The 18,434-nt window shown below is 51.3% G+C and overlaps 1 protein-coding gene across 3 annotated transcripts; it reads left to right on the top strand.

Moving 5' to 3' along the window:
• The first annotated feature begins 35 nt into the window (after window positions 1–35).
• Window positions 36–18,036, top strand: LOC130489993 (phosphatidylinositol 4,5-bisphosphate 3-kinase catalytic subunit alpha isoform-like). Of its 3 annotated transcripts, none has more exons than XM_056863786.1 (21): window positions 36–247; window positions 1,368–1,530; window positions 1,656–1,865; window positions 2,847–3,097; window positions 3,814–4,056; window positions 4,402–4,487; window positions 5,029–5,134; window positions 5,988–6,140; window positions 7,748–7,873; window positions 7,981–8,105; window positions 9,091–9,172; window positions 9,286–9,450; window positions 10,890–10,993; window positions 12,359–12,530; window positions 12,856–12,962; window positions 13,131–13,252; window positions 15,092–15,170; window positions 15,749–15,919; window positions 16,615–16,732; window positions 17,139–17,290; window positions 17,728–18,036. In XM_056863786.1, exons 1-21 carry the CDS (start codon window positions 59–61, stop codon window positions 18,011–18,013), a joined length of 3,210 nt encoding a protein of 1,069 aa, XP_056719764.1. In that variant the 5' UTR covers window positions 36–58; the 3' UTR covers window positions 18,014–18,036. The 3 variants fall into 3 exon arrangements, with proteins under 3 accessions (XP_056719764.1, XP_056719762.1, XP_056719761.1); XM_056863784.1 differs by having other exon boundaries at window positions 7,748–7,882; window positions 12,862–12,962; XM_056863783.1 differs by having other exon boundaries at window positions 7,748–7,882.
• The last annotated feature ends 398 nt before the right edge of the window (window positions 18,037–18,434 follow it).

The raw sequence follows: 18,434 nt of genomic DNA, 5'->3' as shown, positions 1-18,434 counted from the left end.
CTTTAGTTCTTTGGTGTGCCTCTAGCAACGTGCTGGGTCTTCCTGTCCTGTTGCAGCCATGCCGCCGCGGCCCTCGTCCGGGGAGCTGTGGGGGCTCCACCTCATGCCCCCGCGGATCATGGTGGACTGCTGCCTCCCCAACGGCATGATCGTCACTCTGGAATGTCTGCGGGAAGCTACTCTTCTGGGCATCAAACATGACCTTTTCAAGGAGGCCAGGAAATACCCCCTTTTCCACCTCCTGCAGGTCAGTCGAAGGAGGGCAAAGGACTCCAGTGAGTTAGAAGAAGAGCTGTGGCGGTGAGAAGTGCTGTCAAGCTGCAGCCCGCTTAGGGCGATCCCATAGGGTTTTCAAGGCAGAAGACATTCAGAGGTTATTTGCCATCAGTTGCCTCTGTGTAAGAGCCCTGGACTTCCTTGGGGGATTCTCCTCCAAGTACAAACCAGGGCCAACCACTTCTTAGCTTCTGAGAGCTGATGAGATGGGGCTCGCCTGGGCCATCCAGCTCAGGGCAGAAAAAGAGCTAGTCCAAGGTATTTTGCCACCAGTTGACTCCTCCTGTGCTGCTGCCAGCCACGTCTTAACTGACACGGCAGGGGATTGGCTTGGACCCACGGACTGCGTCCCAGTCCCTGGAGGCAATGCCAGCTGCCTGTCCCACCACCAATAGCTGGGAGAGAGCTGAGTCCCTCCAGTTCATTGGCACCCTCCTTACTGTACCAGTGTGCCCAATATTGTTTGAGTGGTTTGACTGAAGAATTAGAAGATGGTTGCAAAGATGGTTGGGAGCCAGAATGCCTGGGTTCTCTGTTTGAGCAGAATCTAGAGCAGGGGTCTCTAAAATGGGGCCCCTGGGTGCCATGATGCCTGCCAACACTTCCTGGTGGTCACCAAGTATTTTAAGAAAGTGGGTAAAGCCAGGTGGGGCTGCTGCCCAGTAGGGCTTCTGATTGGCCACTGGAGATGTGACTGGCTATACAGATGGCAATAATGTAGTTTTGGGGGCAACATACCAAACACAGTGTTGATTTTATTCTCTCTCCTCTCTCTCAGTGTATATTTATAAGAGATTACTCGTCTTGTCCCCTGCCCTTGGGCATGTGGCTCCATTTCCCACAGTTACCATTTTGTGGCTGTGCCCACCACCACCCTGTGTCAGAATTTCAAAGGATGCCTGCAGGTTCAGAAAGCGCAGGGACCCTTATCTAGAGAGTCAAAGCAGATCCAAACTCCTGCGTCATTAGTGATAAACCAAGATGAGGTGGGGTGGTTGTGAGTTAGAGCAGGGTGCCTGGACTCTGTGGGTGGGAAGAGGGGTCTCCTGGGCACTCAGTGTCCCCAAACCACTTTCCTTTCCATCTCCCAGGATGAATCCTCCTACATCTTTGTGGGGGTGACCCAGGAAGCAGAGAGAGAAGAATTCTACGATGAGTCACGGCGTCTCTGTGATCTACGCCTCTTCCAACCCATCCTTAAGGTCATTGAGCCAGTGGGTAACCGAGAGGAGAAGATCTTGAACCGAGAGATCGGTGAGTCTAAACCCCAAGGCCAAACTAGATCTGACTAAACTTGCTGCAGGAGTGGGGAGGAAGTGGCATTGAGAAAGTCTGATGATCCATTCGACGGGCCCCCTGACCCATCTTCTTTGGCCCAGGGTTTGCCATTGGGATGCCCATCTGTGAATTTGAGCTTGTCAAGGACCCCGAGGTGCAAGAGTTCCGGAGAAACATCCTCTCTGTTTGCCGTGAGGCCGTGGAGACGCGGGGGGCAGTCGGGCCCCAAAGCCAGGCTTTATATGTCTATCCCCCCAACGTGGAGTCCAGTCCAGAGTTGCCCAAACATGTCTACAGCAAACTGGACAAAGGTAACTTGTAGGAGTGCTAGCTCTGGGTTGGGAAATGCCTGAAGATTGGGGTGGGGGGTGCCTGGGGAAGGCAGGGTTTCTGGAGGAAAGGAACCTCAGCAGGCTATGATGCCATAGCGGCCACCCTCTGAAGCAGCCGCTTTCTTTTGGGGAACTGATTTCTGCAGTTGGATCAGTTGTGATTCTAGGGAAATGCCTGGCGGCACCCTAGTCACTTGAGAGACAGGGAGGGAGGTCACAAAGCAGGGCTTTCAAATATTTGGTATGATGGTTGGGAGAAGAGGGTTAGCAGCATTCTGAACTCGTTTGGGCTCTCCTTTATTTTTTTAAAAGCCATTTCCCACAGCTGCTGTGTGGCTATGGGGAACCCAAGTTGGATCCAGGAAACCCAGATCCAATTCATTAAAAACCCTAACATGTAGTTTTTGGCCCTTAGAAAGCCAGAAAGGAAGCACCAATACTTACTTTATTTTATGGGTCTGATTATTGTATCCTTCCAGGAGTTTCTTCCTCCTAAAAAGCCTACCCCAATTTATTTTTATGGCTGTCCGGTACATTTCTCAGCCACATTTCACTCAAGGACCGAGCTGGGTCACAAATTAATAAAACAAAACCAACAGTACAGCTATCATAAAACATTACCCAAAAAATCCATTTTTTAGAAGCAATCAGGTCATACCAATACCCCTTAAAGGTGAAAGGCTTCCAAAAGTATGGTCAGAGGAGACTTCTGAGGCAAGGACGGTCACAGCCGTGGCCCTGCAGGAGAGAAAGCCCTGCCCCTGGTGGCTGCCAGCCTGGCCTCTGGAGTGGACAGGCCGGGGAGGCAGGCCATGCAAAGAGTGTGGGGACTGGGACACAGGGCTGCCACCACCTTTGCACAGCCTTTCCAAAGCCCGTCGCGCCGACCGCTGCACATGAGGGCCTGGCTCACACGAGTGACTCTTCCTTGTCCTGCTTTCCCCCCTCCATCTCCTGAAGGTCGGATCATAGTGACCATTTGGGTTATTGTTTCTCCAAACAACGACAAACAGAAATATACCCTCAAGACGCCGCACGATGCGCTGCCGGAGCAGGTGATCGCCGAGGCCATCCGAAAGAAGACCCGCAGCATGCACCTGTCGCCAGAGCAGCTGCGCCTGTGTGTGCAGGAGTACCAGGGGAAGTACCTCCTGAAGGTGTGCGGCTGCGACGAGTATTTGCTCGAGAAATATCCGCTCAGCCAGTACAAGGTGAGGGGGCCTTTTATACCCACGAGGTGTGACCCCCTCCTATTTTGCCACATGAGAAACACCCCCCTCCCCCGAAAGCCAGTGGTGGAGGGGTTTGTGTGTCAGACAAAGATCTGGGAGACTGAGGACAGAATGCCTGTTCTGCTATGATGCTCACTTGGAGACACTGGGCCAGTCAGGCTAACCTACCTCACAGGGCTGTTGCAAAGATAAAAAGGAGAAGAGAGAACCATACACAGCACCCCAATACCCTTGGAAGAAGAGATGGGATAGAAATGTACTAGACAAATAGAGGTGCAGGACTCCCCACTGAATAGGGGGATCCTGTGATAAGATCCTTTCGTCTCCTACTCTGCTGCTATTAATGAAGCCACTGGGCTGGTTTGTGAAGAGAGAGCAAGTCAGCCATCCTTGCACAGCTGGTTTTGTGTACATGGGTCTCTCTTGTGCTTTTTATCTTTGCAACAGACCCGTGAGGTAGGTTAGCCTGACTGGCCCAGTGTCTCCCAGAGCCCATCATAGCAGAACGGGCATTCTGTCCTTGGACTCCCAGATCTTTGTCTGACATGCAAAGCCCTCTACCTCTGAGTTTTGGTGATCTCCTTCCCAAGGCCCCGTTGAAATGAATGGGAGCTAAGCGAAAGCACCGGTGGGGTATGGTAGACCAAACTACTTTGTTTATGGTGTGTTCCTCCTTTCCATGTCTCAACCCCCAGTACATGAGGAACTGCATCGCCATTGGCCGCCTTCCCCACCTGATGCTGATGAGCAAGGAAAGCCTCTATGGTCAGCTGCCGGCCAACGTGTTTGTGCTCCCCTCCTACGCACGCCGTTCTGCCCCTTCCTCGCACGTCAACGGAGATGTCCCCTCCAAGTCACTTTGGTCTATCAACAGCCTTTTGCGAATCAAGATCCTGTGCGCCACCTATGTTAATGTCAACATCCGTGATATTGATAAGGTTAGGTGTGAGGGAGGCCAGGCCGGGCACCTGGGCAGGGGAAGGGCCTTGTGCCATGTGACTCGGTTATACTCTTGGCAAGGCCAGCCCTTTCCCCTGATCTGCTGATCCCTGTGCAACCCCCCTTTCCCTCACATATGCTATTCCCTTGGACACCAGTTTGGGGATCCATTTTTCTGAGCAGCCCAGAATGGTGGGGAACTGCAAATGTGGTGGCCATTTTTGATGGGTTTTCTCTGTTGGAAGCATGGAACTTACCGAATCTTCTGGGAGAAGAAGGGGCTAGCAGCGATAGAGCAGGGGCACCCTCGAGGTTTGTTCTCATCTTTTTCTCTCGCTTAATAGATCTATGTCCGGACAGGAATTTTCCACGGTGGGGAGCCCCTTTGTGACAATGTGAACACCCAGCGTGTCCCCTGCTCGAACCCTCGGTAATCATGACAGAGGAAAATGGTGGAGGGCGGCAAAGCAGGCATGAAGTGACTCCAAGGGACGAACTGGACCTGTGCTGGGAATTCTGTGTCCAGCTATTTTACAAATGCTCTTCTCAGGAATAATTTCAGAGGGTAGCCGTGTTGGTCTGCAGTAGAACAGCTAGATTCGAGTCCAGGAATACCTTAGAGACCAACAAGATTTTTTGGGGGGGGGGGTCAAAGCTTTTGAGAGTCAAGATTTTCAGGGTATAAGATTTCAAGAGTCAAAGTTCCCTGTGTTGGTATCTGACAAAGGGAGCTTTGGCCCTCGAAAGCTTATACCCCCAAAATCATGTTGGTTTCTTAGAGCCAAGGGACTCGAATGTAGCTGTTCTCAGGAATGAATATGAGCTCCTGAGAACTGAGTTTTAAAATGTCTGGAAGCTTCAGAAACAGAACTCCCGGTACACATCTGGTTTGGCTGTGCCTTGCAAGGGCAGGGACCTCTCTGCCAGCCCCTCCCCCCTGCTGACTCCAGCATGACTCTCTTTATTGGCAGGTGGAACGAGTGGCTTTCGTACGACATCTATCTCACCGACTTACCACGAGCCGCCCGCCTCTGTGTGTCGATCTGCTCAGTGAAAGGCCGAAAAGGTGCCAAGGAGGTGAGTGTCCTCAAAGCAGATAGGAGGGGATGCCTTCTGGAGACGGTCAGACCAGAACCAACGGGCTGAAATTAAATCAAAAGAGTTTCGGTCTAGACATTAGGAAGGATTTTCTAACACAGTGGTTCCTCAGTGGAACGAGGCTTCCTTGTGAGGTGGTTGAGCGCTCCTTCCTTGGAGGTTTTTAAGCAGAGGCTAGATGCCCATCTGTCAGCAATGCTGATTCTATGACCTTAGGCAGTTAATGAGAGGGAGGGTAATCTTGGCCATCTTCTGGGCATGGAGTAGGGGTCACTGGGGGTGGGGTGGGGGAGGTAGTTGTGAAATTCCTGCATTGTGCAGGGAGTTGGACTAGATGACCCTTGTGGTCCCTTCCAACTCTATGATTCTATTTTATGAAGGGCCCCTTTGCCATACTGAGGCTGAGCCTTTAAACCTGTGAATAAGTGATGACGAAGAGAGAATGTGCCTCTTGGCATGTGCCAGATGCTAAGCAGCCACTGCATTAGGGATCCTGGGTTTCCAGACTGGGGTAGGGTGGGCTACCTCTGGGTGGGCTTAAGCTCCAGTCCCTCTCTTACAAACAGAGCATGGCCTGGGAGCCAAGTCTCACGCAGCCACTCACAGCCTCTCTGATCCACAGAAGGACCAGGGCTCAGTGGAAGAGCCTCTGCTTGGCCTGCAGAAGGTCCCAGGTTCAATCCCAGATATCCCCAGTTAAAGGATCTGGCAGTAGCTGATGTGAAAGACCTCAGCCGGAGTCCCTGGAGAGCCAGTGCCCGTATGAATAGGCAGTACTGACCTTGAGGGACTGAGAGTCTGATGCATCCTCGTGTGTGTGCCCACTTGACAGGAGCACTGCCCTCTCGCCTGGGGCAACGTCAACCTCTTTGATTACAAAGACACCCTGGTGGCGGGGAAGATGGCACTGAACCTTTGGCCCGTTCCCCATGGCCTGGAGGACCTGCTCAACCCCATCGGAGTGGGGGGCTCCAACCCTAACAAGGTGAGGCTGCTCGTCTACTGCACAACGTGACACTTCTAGTGTGCAGAACATTTTCTCCAGCTTTGTTGTGTAGTGGTGACTGTGGTTCCTTTCTTGTGGATGGGGAATGCAGAGGCTGAATGGGGAATGCCTTGCCCAGGGCTAAAGGCGAGTCACTGGCCTAGTTGGGGCTTGAACCAAGAATCCTCGGGAGAAAGTCCAATTCTGGAATTTGCTGATAGCCAGCATTTTTCTCTTCATCCTTTATTATCTCTCCACCCACCATTGGCCCCACCTTGTACAGCTCCCACATCCAGATAGTGGCCTGTCAGTTCCACCCCTCTCTGCAGCCCTTGCTGTGGAAAGACAGGAATTGCTATTCTCTTCTCTTGACTTGTCTGCATATTAAATGGTGCCATCAATAGATGAATTTTAATATAAATTTTATATGATATTTATACTGTCGCTTTGTAAGGTTTTATATGTTGTGAGCCGCCCTTAGCCCTGCCTAGGTGAGGAAAGGGCAGGATAATGATATGACATGACATGATATTATATTATATGACTTTGGGAAGCCAATAATAAAAAAATGACAATAATACTTTGGGAAGCCTTGCTGGATCTTCTAGCATAAGTTGAACTGCTGTAGGGGCACACGAGAGAGGGAGGGCCTTTACAGTGGCAGCCCCACGATTATGGAACAACCTCCCCAGGGAGGTGTGCCTGGCCCACTCGCTTCTGATCTTTAGGAGGCAGCTGCAGATAGTTTTATTTAGGACTACATTTGATTACTAGCTGTCCTAAACTGTGATTTTGAATTTTGGTTTTATGTATTTTTATGTACTCTGTTTTAGGTATTTTATTTTTATATTGTAAGTTCTCTTGAGCTCTGTAGGAAAGAAAAGTGGCTAATAAATATCTTAAATAAATAAGTAAACTATTGTCGAAGGCTTTCACTGTCAGAGTTCATCGGTTCTTGTAGGTTATCCGGGCTGTGTGACCGTGGTCTTGGTATTTTCTTTCCTGATGTTTCGCCAGCAGCCCGGATAACCTACACGAACCAAATAAGTAAACTGCTCCTCAAATGTGAACCCTAAATCAGTGCAGCAGGGGGTCACCAACGTTCTCGAGCCTTGGAATTCTGAAAACCAATAGTGGCCTATCTCAACAAAATTCCTGCCGTGGTGGCAGGTGGGGGGGGGACAACGATGGCTGCTTTGGAGGGTGGACTCTATGGCATTGTATCATCGTGAGTTCCCTCCCCTTCCCAAACCCAGCCCTCCCCAGTCTCCACCCCCAAATCTCCAGGAATTTCTCAACCCAGACTTGGCAACCTTCAAGCATCTCCCTATGATGGAGGCAGCTGTTTCTGAATGGGTGCCCCCTGCACCATACAAAGGGGATTATTCCTGGCCTGTTCTGAAGCACCTCCTGCTTCAGTGAGGCTGAGGAAAGTCAGACTGGGCTCTCTGCTTCGAGGAAGAAGAAAGGAAGCACCAGAAAGTGGGTGGCCACAGTGGGAATCATTCAATCCAGGAATGAAAAAGACATTAGCTGCCGGGGGAGGGGGAAGGGGGAAATCCTGACTTGAGAGTTCTTAATTTGCTGCCCCACTTTCCCCTCCACAGGAGACCCCTTGCCTGGAGCTGGAATTCACCTGGTACAGCCACACCGTCAAATTTGCCAACACTGCTGAGATAGAGGAGCATGCCAACTGGGCCATGTCTCGGGAACTGGGCCTCAACTACTGCATGGTGGGATTGGTAAGGGGGCCAGGTCCGAACTTGGAGAGGGGGCAGGGGGCAGAAGTGAGGCAGTTTGGAGCTGGGGAGGGGATAATCTTTCCTCTCCCTTCTTCCAGAGTAACCGTCTGGCCCGGGACAGCTCCCTTGATGAAAGCGAACTGGAGCAGCTCCGGAATATTTGCAACAGGGACCCCCTTTCAGAGATCACTGAGCAAGAGAAGGACTTCCTGTGGAGGCACCGGTGTGTGGGCGGGGTTCTCGTCTAAAGGGGAGTGGCTCTTCATTATTTTAGTATATTTTTATCCCACCATTCTTCCAAGGTGTTCAGCGTGATAAACATTGTTCTTTGGTCCTCTATTTTAATCTTTACAACAACCCTTTGAAGGGGTACAGGAGAGAGGGCCTTTTCAATGGCAGCCCCACAATTATGGAACCACCAGGGAGGTGTGCCTGGCCCCCCCACTTTGGATCTTTAGGAGGCACTTGAAGACAGTTTTATTTAGGACTGCATTTGGTTAAGTTTAGTAGCAGTCCTGAGTAGTGATTTTAAACTTTGGTATTATGTTTTTAGTGTATTTCATTCTGTGTGTTTATCAATATTTGTAAGCTGCCTTGAGCTCCATAAGAAAGAAAGGCAGCTAATAAATGTTTTAAATAAATAAATTTAAGTTGGTTAGGCTGAGAGACATCTTGACCTGGATTGCCCAGGCTAGGCTGATCTCATCAGATCTTAGAAGCTAAGTAGGGTCAGCCCTGGTCAGTATTTGGATGGGAGACCACCATGAAATACCCAGGTCGTGACATGGAGGCAGGTAATGGCAAAGCACCTCTAAACCTCTCTTACCTTGAAAACCCCACTGGGATTGCCATAAGTCACTTGACATAAGTCACTTGTGACTTGACAATAAAAAAAAATGCTGAGAAAGAATGACTGGCCCATGGATGTCCAGCAAGCTTCCGTGGCAGGGTGGGGATATGAACCTCTTTCTCCCAGAGAAACCTCTTTCTCCCAGAGGGCTGGGAAGAACCTCTCCCAGAGAACCTCTTTCTCCCAGAGGGCTGGGAAGCAGGATTCAGTGGGGAGATGGCGGCTGCCTGGGTCCCACTGTCACCACTATACCACGCTGGTAGATGCGTGGATTACAGGAGAAAAAGGGCTGGGAAGCAGGATTCAGTGGGGAGATGGCGGCTGCCTGGGTCTCACCAATCCACCCTTTTCCTTTCAGGCACTACTGTGTCAACATCCCAGAGACCCTCCCAAAACTACTGCTGTCTGTCAAGTGGAATTCACGGGACGAGGTGGCTCAGGTGAGATTAGCGTGTTCTGTTTGTGGCAAGGCGGGCTTCCGTTTCCTTTGGCCTTGTGGCTGGCAACTGCAACTGTCTTTTGGTCATCTCCCGCCTCCCTTCCTGCCCCCCAGATGTACTGCCTCCTCCGGGAGTGGCCTCTCATCAAACCCGAGCTCTCCATGGAACTCCTGGACTGCAATTTCCCCGACCCGGTTGTGAGAGAGTTTGCCCTGAAATGCCTCGTGAAGGGCCTGACAGATGACAAGCTCTCTCAGTACCTCATCCAACTTGTGCAGGTAACGGACTTGTGGTGAAGCAGACCCGGTCTTGGTGGCTGGGGGGGGCCTTCACCTGAAGGCGACTTGTGGCTGTCAGTCTACTGCCCACCACAATGCCAGGTGGCCACTCTGGAGAACTTTGAATAGAGTCCATGTGGCAGGCGTCGAGTGCAGTCCGGCCCTAGGTCAGGATAGGTGTAACTGTTCTGTTTCTCCAGTCAGACGTCCCAACTCCCATTAGTACAAACGCCTGATGCTCAATGTCCCTTGGAGTTCTGTGCCTCCTAGAACATGTTCAGTCCTCATCAGTCTGCTTTGAGGCCGTGGTTCCTCTCTGGGGTTTAAAAAAAATAATCTATATATTTAATCTCAGAGTTGGAAGGAACCCAACAGGGTCATCTAGTACAATCCCCTGCCAATGCAGGAACTACAACTATAATATCCAAGACAAGTAGGTATCTGATCAATTCTTTAAAACCTCCAGTGTTGAAAAATCTACCACTTCATGAAGGAGTGTTGATGCACCTCACCCTCAGGACTTTCTTCTTCCAATTTAGATGTAACCTCCTTTGCTGTAATTGATATCCATTAGTCCGAGTCCTGTCATCCAACACAATGTTTAATATACAATGTCCTGTTTTTCTGCATACATGCGGAGTCTTCAGTGTATGCAGAAACCCGTCACTTGTTTGTGGGTGACTCCGTTTTGCTGCCCCGCTGATAACCCCTTGACCACCCAAGATGGCCCTTAGAAGAAGTGAGGCTGGGGTGATCGTCATTGGATAGCTGGCAATCTCTCTTAGCTTTTGAAACATGATATTCATCAAAGCATGGTGAGAGTGATCCTTCTGCAGCAATGCCTTCCAGGGGCAGCCCTTTGCCGCCTCTTGTAAAGGCAACTGATATTACGCAGGCAACAGACACCTGTACTAAGGCTGCAGTCTTACCAGGGTGTAAGCTTCATTGAATAAAATGGGACTTACTTTCAAGTAGACCTGTTTAGGATTGCTTCCTAAACCCATTGTTGCTGTGCCTGGAACTTCTTGTCTCAGAGGTGGGAACATGTAACAAGCGGGAGAGGCAGGCAGGTCCATTTTATTGGAGCCTGGGGATTTGTGGAGGGGGGCAGGCCAGACCATGACCCCATTACCCTGGTATGGTCCATTTGTGACATTTGCAAAACAGAAATATAGAAATGTCTCTTTTGTGACTCCTGTGATTGTATGTGTTGGAATCTGGGACAGGGGCTTATACTACAAGTTTATGCCATGCCCAGAGAAATTACCCTGGGGCCCTGTGGAGAGGCAGTGATAGGGAAGGCTATGCCTGTTGAATTTCAGTGGATTGTCCTGCCAGGGAAAGAAACTGGAGAAATCTAGATTGAAGCCGTTTGCTACTGGTTGTACTGCATCTCCTAGCTAGAGATCACCCCCCCCCCTTGACTCTCCTTTTGGAAGGTTCTCAAGTATGAGCAGTATTTGGACAACCCCCTGGCCCGATTCCTGACCATGAAGGCCCTGACAAACCAGCGGATTGGACACTTCTACTTCTGGCATCTCAAGTAAGTGTGGCCAAGAGGGAAGAAACGGCTGAGGTGGCTTAAAGAAGGTTCATGTGGGTGGGACTGTCGGATGGCATGTGGGAGCTCTCGGGCAATTGCCACTGGGGCTTGTAGACCTTGCTTGCTTTCCTTTTAATACTTAGGAACATGGAGCTGGAAGGGACCCCAAGGGTCATCTAATCCAACCCCCTGCACAATGGCGGAAGTTCACAGCTTCCTCTCTCTCCTACTCCCCAGTGACCCCTGCTCTATGGCCAGAGGAAGGCAAAAATGCTCCAGGACCCCTTGCCAGTCAGGCCTGGAGGAAAATCCCTCCTGATCCCAAAGTGGCAGTGGCATTACCATGGACACTATATTTTTGTTGATGCAGCCCAAAATTGCATTTGCCTTTTTAGCAACCCCATCACACTGCTGACTCCCATTCAGTGTATGGTCTACTAAGACCTCGAGATCCTTTTTGCAGGTACTGCTGCCAGGACAAGTATCCTCCATCCTTTAATTATGCATTTAATTTCTCCTACCTAAATGCAAAACTTTACATTTTTCTCTGTCACTATCAGTCTGCTCCAGATTGGATGGTTTCTACACCACTTACCATGTTTAAAGGCCATGCTTTGTTTCAGCTCTGTTTGAGATTCCAGTTTGTTTTCAGATTTCTGTAGTCCAAACCCTCCTGTTCCTTGGCTGTCCCATCCTGCCGATTGTACTTGACTTACCTTTCGTAATCCGCCTTGAGCCTCAGCAAGAAAGGCGGACTATAAATAACGTAACACAAAATCATAATAAAAAAACATGAGCCATTCATGAGATCATCCCAACAGCACACTGTAGTGCTATAAAACCAGCCACAAGCATGTCAGGATCTTCTCCACCTGCTTAGTAGAGCAACAGAAGAGCCTCAGCTTGCAGCCGAGTGAGTTTCCAGAGCACCCCCCCCTCGCACACCAGCGCCCTGCTCCCAACGCTGCCAGGCCTCCTCACCAAAGCCAGGATGACCGTTTAGGTTTCATGTTTTTATTCAAATTTTATATTTTAGCTGTATTTAAATCAAGTAAATGTTTTTGATGGTCACACCTTGTGGACTCTGATTGGGTGGAAAGGCAGAATAAAAATATTTTAAATAAATAAAATAAATAAACAGTAGCTGAACCTGGATCATGGAAACAAGCCTGTGCCCAGGGGCTTGTTGAGGAGAGACCAAGAAATGCCGTGGCTCTTTATGATCCTGGTGGGTTGAAGGAAGCGTACTGTGAGACGGATCTTCTGTTCCCTAGATGGGGGCAGGCTTGGGAGAGATTCACCTGGTGGCAAAGAAAAGAGGCCAGAAGTGTGCTCTGAGACGATTCCTGCCTTGCCCTCCTGCAGGTCTGAGATGCACAGCAAGCCTGTTTCTCAGCGCTTTGGGCTGATGCTGGAGGCCTTTTGCCGTGGCTGCGGGATGTACCTGAAGCACCTGAACCGGCAGGTGGAGGCCATGGAGAAACTGATCAACCTGACTGACATCCTGAAGCAAGAGAAGAAGGATGAGACGCAGAAGGTACCGGCCTTGGATCCTCTTTCCCTCTTGTTCTCCTTGTTTCCCTGCAGCTGAGCGCAGTACAAACGTATTCCCACAGTGACCCTCCTGCACTCTGAGGGGTTAAGTCCATCTTCTGGTTCCTGAGCAGAATCACCCTTAGGAGAGGTTGGGGAAGTGCAGCACAGGGGTGGCTGTTCTAAGAAGAGGGGAACCCACCCTCTTCCTCTGGCATGTGTGTGTGGCTATGGTTAATGACGTGCTGACTGGAGACACTTTGCATGTGCTCAGAGACACTGTCTCGTTCCCTCCTTGTGTCTTTTGGTCCTCTCCCCCTCCTCCCAAGATGCAGATGAAGTTCCTGGTGGAGCAAATGAGGAGGCCGGATTATATGGAGGCACTTCAGGGCTTTATCTGTCCACTCAACCCTGTACACCAGCTAGGCAATCTCCGGTGAGACCCAGTTTTCTCCATGGCAAGAGGAAGGTCAGCCAAACAGTTTGGAGGGGAAATTGGCGAGGACTCCTGGGTTCCGGGGGGGTGGGGGGAATTGGTGGGCCGGGAATAGTGAAATGCAACCTCCAAAGGGGCACCTCTGACCGATGTTCCCTCTTGCACCAGGTTGGATGAGTGCCGGATCATGTCTTCCGCCAAGCGGCCGTTGTGGCTGAACTGGGAGAACCCCGACATCATGTCTGAGCTGCTCTTCACGAACCATGAGATCATTTTCAAAAATGGAGATGGTGAGCGCTGAAAAGCAAGAGTGGGCAGGGAGGCCAGACTGGAGGGGACTGGGACAGGCTGAAGCATCACCTCTGCTCAATATTCTGTCTCCCAGTTGGAACAGGAAGGGAATATTCATTCCCGACATCTAGTTGTCTAGCTCAGTAGCGCCTAAGAAGAGCCCTGCTCGATCAGACCGAATACCTGCCTCATCCAACATTTTGTTGCCTTCATTTGCCAGCCAGATGCCCTCAGGGAAGCCCACGACCAGGGGCACAGAGACCAAAATTTCCCCCTCTTGTGGCCCCCACCTAGCTAAAGTTATTCATTTGCATACTGCCTCTGATCATGGAGGTTCCATTTATCAAGTCTGGACATGTTCATGGAGGAGAGGGCTATCCATGGCTACTAGTCAAAATGAATACCAGTCATGATGCATACCTATTCTCTCCAGTATCAGAGGAGCATGCCTATTATATGAGGTGCTGTGGAACACAGGTGCTCCTGCAGTTGTCTTGTTTGTGGGCTTCCTAGAGGCACCTGGTTGGCCACTGTGTGAACAGACTTCTGGACCTGATGGGCCTTCGTCTGATCCAGCAGGGCTTTTCTGATGTTCTTACGACTAAGAACATCATGAATTTGGTCCCTTTTTACAGCTGTGTAAGCTGCTGGTCCTCACCAGGTCTTGCAGCACCAAGTCCTGTAAATGAATTGTGTGGAAGGAGGACCTCCTTTGGCTTGTCCTGGGCCTTCCCTGCCATTTTCACGGGGCGATCATAAGTTCCAGTGTGTTAGAAGAAAAATGTCTTTCTCCACACTGCCCTTGGATCTGTACTCCATGGGTTTATCTAACCCAGGGGTCCCCAACCTTTTTGAGCCTGCGAGCATGGTGGGCGCAGCCGCAAAATGACTTGCCACAAAATGGTTGTTGCAGGAGGCGGAGCCAGCCACAAAAATTGCTACCGCAGCGAAGATCCTTGTGTTGAGGTGGCAGCTGCTTCCAATGCACAGCTAATCAAATCTCCATTGGTCGATGAGAAGCCTTGCTGGGCAAAAGCCCCACCTGGCCCCCTCACTTTCTAAAAACATTTAGCAGGCACCAGGAAACATGTTGCCCATGGTCACCATGTTGAGGACCCCTGATCTGTGGGTTAAGTGCCGTCAAGTCGCTTCCGACTCATGGCGACCCTATGAATCAAAGTCCTCCAAAATGTCCTATCTTTGATAGTCTTGCTCAGGTCTTGCAAATTGAGGGCTGTGGCTTCCTTTATTTAGTCAATCCATCTCTTGTTGGGTCTTCCTCTTTTCCTGCTGCCCTCAACATTTCCTAGCATGACTGTCTTTTCCAGGGACTCTGTACTTGGGTCACATTATGAGAAGACAACAGCCTCAGTTTAATTCACGGGGTAGCCGTGTTGGTCTATCTGCAGTAGTAGAAAAGAGCAAGAGTCCAGTAGCACCTTAAAGACTAACAAAAATATTTTCTGGCAGGGTATGAGCTTTCGTTTAGTCATTTTAGCTTCTAGGGTCAGTTCAGGCTTGATTTGATCTATAACCCACTGATTTGTTATTTTGGCAGTCCAGGGTATCCATAACCCTCTCCTCCAACACCCCTGATCTAACCCTGTTCTAAAACCATGCTGATGGTCATTCTAAAACATCATGTGCGGAGAGAGACAAGGTGTTAAACCCAGATTGGGAGAACTGTTATTCCTTCTTTCAACACTGCTTCTGCACTGGATTTCATGACCCCTCCCCTCCACGCACACACACTTTAACCCACAGAAAGCGAATGCCCGCTTCCCCCAGCATTGTCCTTATGTTTGTTTTTGCTCTGTTTGCCTCGCCGTTGCTCCCAGACCTCCGGCAAGATATGCTGACACTGCAGATCATCCGGATCATGGAGAGCATGTGGCAGAACCAGGGGCTGGACCTTCGGTAAGGAGATGATGTGTGTGGAGAGTCCTGCAGCTGACCCTGGATGTCCACCCTCTCAGCCCCCTCTTAACCCTCCTTTGGCTTGGCTTTTTGTTCTATAAACAAAGGATACTCTGTTCTTCTTCTGGAGGTTCTCCAGAGTCTAAGTCCGAGCACCTTCCAGAATTGTTGGATGTGTCAGGATTTTCCATCTGCCTGTGTTGACCCTTGCAGGGCTGGCAGATTCTTCCTGGGAGTCTACCTGGCAGCCCCCAACAACCCCAGCAAGGCTTCAGGCCAAGGAGCAAAGGAGGCCCCCTCAGCCACCCTTCTCCTCTTCCTCTTGCATCTCTGAGGCAAACCACCATACTGCAGCTGTGCCTCCATCTTTATCCTTCCTGGGGATTTGCTCTGGGTCAGCCTTCAAGAGTCCTGTGGAGCTGCTGCAAGCCCAGGCCTTTCCCTGATTATGCTCAATGCGAGCAGCTCACCCCGCCGTGGGGCAGTCAAAAGTGGGCCACCATGTGGTCACTCGTAGCTTAGGAGCCATCACATCGCCTCTCCGAATGACCTCCTGGTTTTCCTCCGGCCCCTTGCAGGATGCTGCCGTACGGGTGCCTGTCCATCGGGGACTGCGTGGGCCTCATCGAGGTGGTGAAGAGTTCCCACACCATCATGCAGATCCAGTGCAAGGGGGGCCTGAAGGGGGCGCTGCAGTTCAACAGCAACGCCCTGCACCACTGGCTGAAGGACAAGAACAAGGGCGAGGGGTCAGTTGGTGGGGCTGCTGGGCAGCTGGTAGGAGGGGGCGTGGACAGAGTAAGGCTGCAACGGATCTCCAGGCTGCAGAGATCAGCCCCCCTGGAGAACACATCTGCTTTGGAAGGTGGGCTCTGTGGCATTAGACCCTGCTGAGGTCCCTCCCCATCTGGGAATTTCCCAGTCTAGAGTTGGAAACCCCAGGAGTCAGGGGGCTTGGGACATGGGTCTTTGTCACGAGAGCATGTTGGAAGGGCCCTGCAGGACCAAAAGTCCCCTCTGGGCCGCAGCATCTGCCTCTTCTTCCACGGAGGTTCTTCTTCAGCTGATGTAACCCATCCCTGTCACCAGGCCCAGCTGCCATGAATTTGCCAAACCTTTGGAAAGCACTGCTTGAGTGAGTGGCCGTGTCCACATCCTGCTACAGCAAATCTCATAAATTAGGGACCCCCCCATTCCCTTCCGGAAAGAAGTACTTGCTGTGGGGTGGAGCTGGTAGTTGGCCGTGAGGCATGCCAGTCCAAGAGGCCGTTTGGAGTCCGGAGGAAGGGATGAGTTGGTGTAGGGTTCCGTGACACGAGCAGGAGGAGCACAGGGGTCAGAGGATTCAGGCAACACACAATTGAGCCCCGGTCAGCCTGGGGGATAACTTGGGGTGGGTGGGGAGGATGCTTTTGTGCAATTAACCCTTTCTCGCCTGGTGTAGTTACGATGCAGCCATTGACCTCTTCACGCGCTCCTGTGCTGGCTACTGTGTGGCCACATTTATTCTGGGCATCGGGGACCGACACAACAGCAACATCATGGTCAAGGATGATGGACAGGTGAGTTCCAGTTTTCACCCTTCCTGCCTTGCCTTCTCTCTCACCTTCCCTCCCACCTACTGGGGAAGGGGTGTGGCTCAGTGCTAGAGCATCTGCTTGGCATGTAGAAGGTCCCGGGTTTGGCCCCTGACAGCATCTCCAATTAAAGAGACTAGGAAAGTAGGTGATGTGAAAGACCTCTGCCTGAGACTCTGGAGAGCTGCCTCCAGTCTGAGCAACAATACTGGCCTCGATGGACCAGGGGTCCAATTCAGTAGAAGGCAGCTTCCTGGGTTCCTATCATGTGCTCCATGTGCCTTTGTCCTCACTGGTTCTGGTGCCCCCTGGAGAAAATGAGTCACCATGACTAGCTGTGGTCAGTCTGGGTCTTCCCGCCCTCTCTCCCCCTCCCTGTTTGCCCTTCCAGCTCTTCCATATAGATTTTGGGCACTTCCTGGACCACAAGAAGAAGAAATTTGGCTACAAGCGGGAACGGGTTCCCTTTGTCCTCACCCAGGACTTTCTCATCGTCATCAGCAAAGGGGTGCAGGAATGTACAAAGACCAAAGAGTTTGAGAGGTAACCGCCTTTGTGCTAATCAAGCCAATTGCATTTTGCATTGTACCTCTGCATCTTGAGTTCCTTCTTTGCCACCACCCCCTCCCACCTTCAGACTGGGCTATAAGGACTGGGCTATAAGGACTTGGAGATCTCCGTTCTGACTTGTATCTGATGAAGGAAGCTTTGACTCTCAAAAGCTCCTACCCCTAAAAGCTGGTTGGTTTCAAAGGTGCTACCGGTCTTGAATCCGGCTCTTGTACTTGCCACATCAGCTTGGTGAGTGCTGAAGGACCCCAGAGGGTCTTGAAGCACTGCTAACTCCTACAGAGGATGGGCTCTGGCTTTCGTGGCCGTCTAGGCTCTCTTTGGGCTTTCGTTCCTTTCCCGGGAAATCCAGGAGCCCAGGCCCGCCTTCCTCCTGGTCTAAGCCAGCAACCTGCTTGTCACCCCAACAGGTTCCAGGAGATGTGCTACAAGGCTTACCTGACCATCCGTCAACATGCCAACCTGCTGATCAACCTCTTCTCCATGATGCTGGGCTCCGGAATGCCGGAGCTCCAGTCCTTTGACGACGTGGCCTACCTGCGCAAGACCCTGGCACTGGACAAGTCCGAGCAGGAGGCGCTGGAGTACTTCACCAAGCAGATGAACGAGGCCCACCATGGCGGGTGGACCACCAAGATGGACTGGATTTTCCACACCATCCGCCACATGCCCTTGAGCGAGGCCAGCCATGACTGACGGACGCAGCCAGGGGAGGGAACATGCAGGCACTCAGAGAGGCCGGGGGCCAGGACCACCCACTCCCTGCCTTTAATTCCTTAGGTGGCCTGGTTCCTCGTCCTCCCTTGGGACCAGCAGAGAGACTTTAGGAGGCCTGCTTTGCCTAAGGAAGCTGAGAAGAGAGGCCCAGAGGTGAAGAAGTCGGGTCAAGAAGGAGGCAGAGGAGACCGCGGAGGCCAGGCTCCCAGGTGCCCCTCAGAGGCAGGCGAGAGGGTGGCGTTAAAAGAAAAACCTCCCCCTCACCATTTTTTCTCCCACAGATTTTAAATTCTCACCCCTTCTTTCATTTTTGGGCTAAACGGGAGTCCCCCCTCGTCTCCCCTCTGGGCAGGTTTATACTTGAATCCCCACCCCCATCTTTCCTCATGCCCCCTCTTGT

Source organism: Euleptes europaea, chromosome 18 (assembly GCF_029931775.1).
Source record: "Euleptes europaea isolate rEulEur1 chromosome 18, rEulEur1.hap1, whole genome shotgun sequence".
Taxonomy (NCBI): domain Eukaryota; kingdom Metazoa; phylum Chordata; class Lepidosauria; order Squamata; family Sphaerodactylidae; genus Euleptes; species Euleptes europaea.
The sequence above is the reverse complement of the archived record's forward strand: the minus strand, read 5'-3'. Positions and strand labels throughout refer to the sequence as shown.